The sequence below is a fragment of the Sceloporus undulatus genome, chromosome 6 (genome assembly GCF_019175285.1).
Source record: "Sceloporus undulatus isolate JIND9_A2432 ecotype Alabama chromosome 6, SceUnd_v1.1, whole genome shotgun sequence".
NCBI lineage: Eukaryota > Metazoa > Chordata > Lepidosauria > Squamata > Phrynosomatidae > Sceloporus > Sceloporus undulatus.
Window position 1 is genome coordinate 42759298 of NC_056527.1, and position 9946 is coordinate 42769243.

General features: G+C 44.6%; 1 protein-coding gene across 1 annotated transcript; it reads right to left on the reverse strand.

Annotated features, from left to right (window-relative positions):
- Positions 1 to 5670: 5670 nt before the first annotated feature.
- HOXA11 (homeobox A11) lies at positions 5671 to 8991 on the reverse strand. The gene is made up of 2 exons (XM_042471175.1): positions 8024 to 8991; positions 5671 to 6033 (listed from the first exon to the last, which is right to left on the reverse strand). The coding sequence occupies exons 1-2, from the start codon at positions 8838 to 8840 to the stop codon at positions 5801 to 5803; spliced, it is 1050 nt and encodes a 349-aa protein (XP_042327109.1). The 5' UTR covers positions 8841 to 8991; the 3' UTR covers positions 5671 to 5800.
- Positions 8992 to 9946: the final 955 nt, after the last annotated feature.

The following is a 9946-nucleotide window of genomic DNA, read 5'->3' on the forward strand; positions in this document are numbered from 1 at the left end:
CACTGAACCAGGCCTATGGGAAACTACATCTTAGAACTACACCAGCTACACCGTACTCAACCTTTGCCGAAGCCTTTTTTATTATATAATAATAATAATAATAATAATAATAATAATAATAATAATAATAATAATAATAATAATAATGTATAGCCCGCCCACTCACGGAGAATCCAGGCCAGTTACAACCGAAAAATACATCAAAAACACAGTAAAAAATCAAAGTTAATCCCAAAGAAGGGAAAGAAGCAACCACATAATGTATGGATATTTTGGAACAATGTGGCAGCCTTGGGTTCTTTCGTTCTTTGTTTAGATGCTGTTGCTGAGAACTCATATATATGAGAGAGAAGATATAGGCCCCTAGTTTAGAGGACGATATTCTTAAATTTTTCTAGAACCAGTATTTCTTCCAAGGAGAAGAAGGCCACTATTTGAACACACTCAGAGCAGGAGACCATGGGTCAGGTTGATTAGGAAATGGATTACAGAATCGTGAGAAAGAACATTTCCTTCTCAGGGAGATAGGAATCGGTTACTTGAGCTTCCATGGGTCTTTCTCGGTAGTCCTTGGCCTGTAGTCCCATGCTAAGGGGAGACAGCTTAAACACTGGACTGCAGTGTCCTCAAGAACACAGTGTTCTCCACATCGTTCTCAACAACAACAACAAGGGGCTTTTAATGGAAGACGTGTCTTGGACCGAAAGAAGCGTGTTAATGCCACGGATAGACTCTTCAAAGAAGGGCATCCCTTGGCGGGGTCAGAAGAAACACTACCAGTATCTGTCGTCTCTGTCTATTTACATAAATGGGGCGATATCACAAGGCCAGCCAGCCGCCTGCCTTAAGAAATCGGAAATGGTCCTTCAAAACTCGCCTAGGCGATCCATTGGATGAACCTTCACTCTTTATATCTGACACCCCAAGCTCAGGTTCACTAAGGGAAAGAAAGCTAAAAGGATCAGACACCGCAGAGACTGTTTCCCACTCTCTGGGAATGGATAAACACCCCTCAGCCTCACCAAAATAAATGGCAAGTGAAATTTATATCCCGATCACAGATCCTTCAGGTTAAGGATGCTAATAGCCGCATCTTCCAAGTCTATGTATGAAACTCAGTGTCTCATTGCAGGAGATTTGGCCCAACCTGATCAGCCCAGTGCGATTAGGATCAGGGCTACCAACACAAGCTGCTACTTCCTTCCAGCTCAATTTTACTCTCTCTATATGTACACTGCCTATGGATAGGCCTACAGATGTTGTAAATGCAACCTCCACCCAAGAACTGGTTCAGCATGAAGTTGGGGAGAGGGGAGGATGGCGGTATTGAGCGAAATAGCTTTTTGTTCCACATTCAGTTCTATCGATTTCCACCTTCTCTTTAAAAGGGGGAGCAGGGGATGGGATTGGCTTCCCAAGGGGGGGAGCATTTAACAAGCACTGCTGTTAATCAACCGTAGGGCTCTGAGCTGGGCCAAACCGAAATGAGTAAACTGCCCTGCAAATCCAATAAGGCCATCAAAAATCCCTGCCATTCTCCGTCTTCACCAAGATAGATCTAGTTGATAGAAGACACCAAACGCTCTCCACGTAAACGTCAAGATTCATAATTTGCTCAGAGATGGATGAGTGTTTTTAATATACGCACACACACATATACACACATCCTCTGGCCTTGCTCGGCCTTGTTTTACCATCACAGAGACTTTTTGCCAAACTCTACCTGAAACGTGAAGTCGAAGGCTTTCATGGCCAGCATCCATAGTTTTTTTGTGGGTTTTTTGGGCTATGTGGCCATGTTCTAGAAGAGTTTATTCCTAAGGTTTCACCAGCATTTCTCTGAAGATGCCAGCCACAGATGCTGGAGAAACGTCAGGAAGAAAATCTTCTAGAACATGGCCACATTCCCCGAAAAACCCACAAAAGAAAAAGTCTACCTGAAAGGTTTTCTCTGTTTCTGTTCAGAGCTCATGTCCAAACTTAGAAGTTACAACAATACAAGCAATAGCTCGCCCTTGTCTTTCACAAAGACATCACACCTTGAAGGGGTCACAGAAAAAGTTTCTTTCTTTCTTTCTGGGTGTGTGGTGGGAAGGAATTGAGAAAGGGAGCATACATAAAAGCTTGATTAGGGGCCAAGTAAACTTAAAGGGTCACTCCAACCGGATCTGGGTATCGGCGCCTTCCTCTTTCATGCCCAAACTTTTACTCGAAGGGAATACTCACCCGCTGGCGTGTTCTCAGTCCGAAGCAGCAGAGTACCTTTCTGATTAAGTCCCCGTTCAGGCTTTCACTTCTCCTGGAAGAAGAAGTGAAGCAACAGCTTCACCTCCTTACCTTTTGCAAACTGGCCGTGGAAAGTGAAATAATATAATGTGCGGCTCATAGAAACGTGAAAGGAACAAAGGCCAAGATTTCGCTCCCCCCCCCCCCAAATTCTCCCCCTCTCTGGCACTGCGGCTTTGACATTGATCTGAATAGCGCCATCTTGTGGCAATCGCGTGGCTCAGCAGGGCAACCCGGCCGACCAACATTTCTACAGGCCTGGTTTCGAGGCAGAAAGGAGGGCTACTAGTCCCGACTATTTGCCCCGCACTGAGCCATGCTCCCCAGCTAAGGGAAGGCTGAAACCTTCCTCCTCGTTTATAGTCCTGCTCCCCCTCCCCATGCAAATGGGCAAAGTCTTGGGCATTTTTATGACCCCATTGTCCCACTCACTCACTCACTCACTCACAGGGGATGTGCTTCTTTTTAAAAGGGGGGGAAATGGGGCCAGCAAATCACCACCAGCAGCAGCCCCTCCACAAACTGGAGAAACGCCATGACTCAGGCTAGCCCTGAATAACCAGTTAATTTTTAACTAGCAAAGGAAGTGGCCAGCTGAACGTTTATGACCACCCGCCTTTTCTTCGGTGCTGGTCTGTCTGCCTCTCTCCATCTATCTTTCTATCTCTCCCTTTTAAGAGTCTCGCATTCCTTTGTAGCATGCCAGCAAAATAAACAAACAAGTAAGCCATGGCTTCTCTCCCTCCCTCTCTCTGGCCCCCGCCATTTCCCTCCATTTCCTTTGACCAGACGCTGTCTGGGTAAGCGGGGGGTTGCCAGCAAAAGGCCAGAGCCGGTTAGCCCTTCACCTCAAGGTTATGGGTGATGTCCAAAGCAATACGGAAGTTCAAAGCCAATAAACAATAGAGGAAAAATGGTGCCTTACTTTCTTTTCTGATTAAAAATAAGGAGGTGAAAGGAAAAAGGAAAGAAAAGAGAACTCAGCCTAGTGCCCCATCCTTAGAAAGCTCTTGGTTAGTATTTATTTTTTCCTTTAAAACAAAAAGCAACACCAACATCACCCCAGTTTCACTCTCCAGAGACAAAGGCCAACTCTACACCTCCATTCCTGCCCTTTATAGAAAACCCTTTCCCTAAGAGTTACTCATAGGCAGCAACATGCCTCAACCAATATACTTCAGCCTGGCCACAATTCCTGTGTTGGCAATCAAATTGTGCCACAAACACTCCTCCTTAGGTTTGGAATAGTATTGTGGTGACATATGGTGTCTGAAAGAAACATGGGCACCTGAGCTTCTCTAATGTGTTTTGGGTCTGTGAACAAAAGCATAAAGCCTATAACCTCCCATTACTTGAAGGAGCGATTTTCCTTCTCTGGTCAAACCTGGCCTCCTCCTAGTTGGAAACCCTCCTACGCATTCACACATTCCTAACATGTTGCACTGGCTCATCAAGACCTGAGCAGGAACAATAGGTGAATGGGATTTCTATCCAAATCACCCCATTAAGAAGTCAGGATTCAAACCCTCTCCCCAGATCACGTAATACTCATGAATGTAACATAAAGATAAGAATAACTTTTAAAAAATTTCCCACATGTTTATTTTCTTCTTCGGTGTGTGACGTTCCACTGAACACATGCAACAAAAAAGACGCCCGCATATTAAAAGAAAGCAGTATATACATATATGACGATACATATTTCAGACAGTGACGGGATATAAAGGTATTGCGTTTCGTGTGAATCATCGTGTAAAGAAATCTCGCGTCCCTTTCGGAAGCTGGTGGTTTTAAAAAACAACATTCAAGTCCCGCACGTTAAAAAATAAAATAAAAAAGGAAAATTGACATCTTTACAAAAAAAACAAAAACAACAACGTTTCTTTTAAAAAAGTATAACAACAAAAACATCATTTTAAAATGTACAAGTCTTGTAAAACACTACTCTTGTATGAAATATACATTCAGATATTCTCAACAGCGAGTGACCTTTACAATAAAACACATCTCCCTTGTAAACTGATATAGAATTTTAAATAGTTCTTTCTTTTTTAAATCGTGTTTCTCTTTCTCTCTCCCCTCTCATTCACTTTGGTTCCTGCAGGGAATATATACTTCTTTATATATATATTTAAAATAACTCCAAGGAACTCTTCTCCATTCTTTGATTCTGCCGCCTGAGCGGCTTAAGTAGGATTGACGACACTAAAAGTGGACAACAAGATATGAAAACAAACTCGGCCTATTTACATTGTTTGCCTTCTGGTTGGCCTTCTAAGGAAATGCTAGTGATTTTAATGATCTGATCTCAGTGCATTGCACACATCCAAAGGTCCAATTAAGTGTTGTGTGGTATTTGCCAAAAACTGTCCTTCTCCGCAGGTATTTCCTGAAGAAAGTTTGCGAGACAGAAGCCAGAACCTTTAACTTTGCTGGTTTAAAAAAACAACACTAAAAAAACTTGGGAACTATTAGATTAGTCTATCTCCTTTCCCTTCTCTCCCCCATGCTTTTAAAAGTCCTGTTTTCGTAATGTGTTTGTACTTTAAACCTTTAAATTTGGGCATCTTGATTTGTCTTCAAAGAGATCCCACTACTTTTCTACTTTTATCATTCACTGGGGAGGGAGGGAGCAAAACTTTAATCAACTGGCTAATTGTTGTTGCTTCTTCTTCGGTGATTGTTCCTTTACCATAAATGGCAAATTAATACCTGAAATCCTTTTAAAAGGAAATAGGCCTAACTCCCTAACATCGTATAGTGAGACACAACACTACAGTTCTACAGTACTGACATTTATGATTGGCCTTGCAAAGGGATAAGTATTTTTCACCTTTAAAGTGTTTTGATTTTAATGAGTAAACCTTCTTTGTGGAAGAAAGTGGGTCATCTAGGAGGACAGGATGAAAGGCCAGCAGCTGTGTTGCGAAGGGGAAGGGGATGGCTAAAGGTCTCCTTTGCAGTAGTAGTCCTCATGCTTGTATGTTGCCATCTGTAGCTTTCCAACCAGTGTCCCACAGTAAAGAAGGGAAGAAGACCCAAGGTAATGTAGTTTAAAACCAATGTGTGTCCTTCACATGTAAGAATCCACTGTTGGAAGGAGTTGCAGAGGTGACCCTCAGAGCAAAAGATTTGGGAGGCCTGTTTGGAAAGCATGTGAATCCAAGGTATAAACCGATTCCAGTTGATATGCCTAAAGGGTTTTAGGTGAAGTTTTAAAAGAAAATAAAAGGGATTTTCAGGGTTGGGGTAAGGAGAAATAACTCCGATGGTTTAGATTTTGGAGAGAGGGCTGAGCGGGAAAGAAATTTTAGTTTTTCGGCGTCCTCCTCCATCCCTTCGCACACCTCCTTCTTTTAGGTAACCCTGTGGCTTGACCTTGTCAAGGGCGAGATCAGGATTTAATCTCAACTTGGAAAAAAACCCCGCTACAAGTTTTAGCGTCGTTTAGTCCTTTTGTTTTCCTTTTTTCTTTTTCCGTCTCCCCCACCCCATATTTTCCTTCTTCTTCTTTTTAGAGCAGTGGATTAGCTGAGTAATATTGCAACCGGTCCCTGTTAATTTTTTTCTCTTTCATCCTTCTGTTTTGGAACCATATTTTTACTTGACGGTCGGTCAAGTTGAGCATTCGCGAAAGCTGGAGGCGTTTCTCTTTGTTTATATAGACGCTGAAGAAGAACTCCCTTTCTAATTCTCTAATCTGATATTTGGTGTAGGGGCATCTCTTTTTACGGGTGCGTTGTCCACCTGCGGAATGAAAATAATAATAATAATAATAATAATAATAATAATAGAAAGGCAGAAGCCATTAAGTCTGGAATCAGATATGGCTGGGTTAATATTTAATCAAGAAGGTATTCGTGTGTGTGTGTGTGTGTGTGTGTGTGTGTGTGTATTAAAAAGAAATGCTTGCCTTACCACTCCATGGCTATATAATAGCGAGATTCTCTCCTACTACTCAACTATATATATATATATTTGAGATATATAATCTAGGGAAATGGCTTGCTTGTAATATGCCAGACATGATGCTTCATGCTGGAGCATCACTTCAAACAACCAGCCTGCAGCAACAACCCATGTGCAAGTTCACCCAGACAGGAATATTACAGAGTACAATGAGGATTTGGCTCCCCAGGAAATGGGTTTAAGATTGGACCTTTCTCATGCCATTTCAGGCGTACCTCATTGAAAGGTAAATACCACCCTCCCAGCCCCACCAGATGAATTGTGTGTCTCTTACTCATAGCAATTCAGGATTGCAGCCTTTGCTGTTTGGGGAACCGAGCAAAGGGCAATGTCTAGACTAGAGATGCACCCTGCAAAGGAGCCTCCTCCCAGGAAAAAGGGGGTGTGTGCATGAAGTTTGGAAAGACCATGCTATAAGCACCTTGTAACCTAGTCTGAGCCTTTTCAGCCGAGTTCTGCAGTCCAGCCTTCACAAAAACCCAGGGAATTTTATATCCCCCCTCCGCCATAAAAGACATTTGGAGGAAAACCTCCTTCCTGTACACTGACCCTGTTGTTAATCTTAAACTTGGTTTTGCTTTTGGATGGCATTTCTCTTCATTTACAAACAGTAGACCAGCCCCTATGATAACCACCAGGTCATTATGGCTTATTTATGGCTTATTTATGCAATTTTGTTTTAAAATAAGGATGCCATCGCTTTAAACATCTCCCCAAATTGCTCTCTTTTCTGCCAGAGCCTTATTGGCTTTTTCATCTTCTTAAAGCAGTATTTTACGCTTCCTTACATTTTACAGGATTTAAAAAGAACATTCACTATTGAAATAATTTTTTAAAAAATAGTATTATTAATCCATCTATTTGTCCTTCTAGAGTTCATTATAATATATTTTTTCCATAGCCTTTTTCCCCCCTGGAAGGTGATTTGGAAAGCGAAACATTAAAAAAAAAAAGTCTGTGAAAGATCCAATAACAACTTAAAGTAACAAACTGTTGGGCAGAAAGCAACACGTAATTACCAATAGTGTTTTAGGAAAATGGCTTCCTTTGGACAAAAAGGCCAGCTTTAGGTTAATTTGTTGCCTTTAATATATTGCTAGCAGTGCAGGCGGCTACTTTATCTGTTTAACACTCTTCCCTTGCAATCGTTAAGAAAAGAAAAGAAAAGAAAAACCTGGGATGGCTTTGAATCCAGCCTCTAACTAGACTTCTGGGGCAACACATGGCTTTTATAAAACAAAAAATAAATAATAAAAAAGTCAGAGGATTACATGGATATCAAAAGGCTCTGGAATCCCCTTTTGGGCAAATTTACAGGCTCAAAACGTGCATTATTATATTTTTCGAGGCTTTGGCTACAGAGGAGTGCCCCTCCCTTCCTATTTTCCACCTCCTTTATTCTTTTCTTCTTCTTTTATGATTTAAAAGAAGGGGTGAAAAAAAGCCCCTTTTTTGTGTGTGGGGGGGTAGTTTTGCTTTTTTGTTTTAAAAAAGGGCCTCCATTGGGCCGGTGGGTCTTTCACGGCCAATTTCAGCCCTCGCCACGTGATCTCTCGCCTTTCTTTTCTTTTTTTTATAACAAAGTTTTGTTGGGGGAAATCTAAAAGGCCCTTCATAAACCTTCCCCCTGCTTATAAAACAGCATATAAAAATTTAACAGCGGCGGTGCGCCTAAGATTTCCAAAGCCCGGTTCATAATAAAAAAATATATATATATAAAAAGGAAAAAGAAAAAAGAGCAGCAGGGCTCTGCCTTTTTTATACGTACTGGAGCTGCTGGATTTCTCCTCAGTGTTGCCGGAGGACGAAGCCGGGCTGCTGCTGGTGCTCTCCGCCCTGCGGCGCCTCTCCTTCTCCTCCGCCGGGGTCCCCACCGAAGAGGAGGCATTGGGGGCTCCGGAGCCAGCCTCCCTCCCGCAAGAATTCCCCTCCGAACTTGAAGTTGCAGCTGCAGCAGAGCTTCCTCCAGGAGGCATTTTCTCGCCGGTCTTCTCGTTGCTGCTGCTGGTGCTTCCTCCTCCTCCTCCATAGTCGGAGGGGTTCTCCGCAGTGCCATAAGCAGTCTCAAAGAACTGGTCGAAAGCCTGGGGGAGGACTCCGTTCCTGCCCACCGTGCTATAGAAATTGGAGGAAGCGTTGGCGGCAGCCCCGGCGTTGGCGTTGGAGCCATTGGTTTGGTGAGGATGGTAGACCCCAGCCGGGTTTTTCCCGAACATCTCGGCAGCGGCGGCAGCGGCGGCGGCGGCGGCGGCGTTGGAGCCTGGCAAGCAGTCTCTATGCATGATCTCCTCCGCGGAGTAGCAGTGGGGCAGGTTGTTCCTGGGGTGCCACTTACTGGCGGGATCAATGGCATACTCTCGGAAGGTGACCTCCCGGACCGGTTGGACTTGGGGGAGGTTGGAGGAGTAGGAGTATGTCATGGGGCGAGAGGACGGGGTCTGGGGCAGGAAGGACGGGAGGCTGGGGAAATCGGGGCCCGACACGTAGTAGGTGCAACTGGGCAGATACATGTTAGAGGAGCAAGGGACACGCTCATCAAAATCCATCACGAGATCATGCGGGGGGCTACCTCGGCCGCGCCGCATTAGCCGAGCTTAACATGATTCTCTCTCGCAGCGCAGCTGCCTCTTTGAAGCAGATCCGCGAAGTAAGAAAATTGGGAGACGTAAAAGCTGACGTGGAAATCTATCCCCATCCTTAGCAGGGAGGCGCGGGGTCACGTGACCAAATGTTGAAATTGACAAGCTGAGAGTATGGGCCCTCTCTCTCTCTCTTTCTCTGGCTCTCTCTCCCTCCATCCCTCCATCCCCCACCCCACCCACCCATCCACCCCACTCCTTTCTCCTTCCCCTCCTTTGTAGCCCTCTCCAGGGAAGCAACAGATCGTCACTTTGGTCCTCTGGCTACAAACCCACGAAATCTAACATGGAACTCGTGCCTCGTGGACAGCCGGGAGCACTGGAGGGGTGGGTTGGGGAGGAATGGAAAGAGAAAGGGGGAAAGAGAAAAAAATGAGTGGTCTCCTTCTCTCCTTCCTTCTTTTTCTGCCCCATTTTCTTTCAGCATCTCCTCTCTCTTCTCCACCGCCCTCCCCTTCTGCCTCTCAAGCTATCTCGAGCCCATCAGTTCCGGAATGGAGGCAGGAGAGCCTATAGAGTCCTCCTCTCCTTCTTTCTCTCTCCTTCCCTCTCCCACCTCTTTTCGGTATGAATATAGCCTGTAATCTCACAGTTCTGGCTTCCATTCTGCTCTGCTCCTGCTCCTCCAGGAACCCATGGGGGTCTTTGGGAAGTGTTCCTCCGGAAGACTCTGCAGGCTTTGGCTGAAGACATCGCCGGGGAGAAGGAGCAGCCAGGGTCTGTATGCTTCCCCTGGTGAATGGAGGACAGGCTCGCCTTCAGGTTCACTTCCGAAGGCGCTCAGTGCCTTCCTTCCTTTTCCTACATATTAACCTCAAATAGCCTGGGCGGTTTCTACCAAGATCGCTGTAGGCGTTTTATTCATGCTTCCCTGGCTAGGTTTGTCCTCTCCCCACTCCTGCGCCAAGATCCCTCACAGCCCCCTTACAACTTGCTTGAACCCCAGTTGCTTTAATACATTATTCCTTCCAATGCCAGAACGTAGTTAGGATTGCAATCCATCAGGTTAAGGAATATTAACCAGCCCAATGCCAGTGAAACAGCTGAGATAC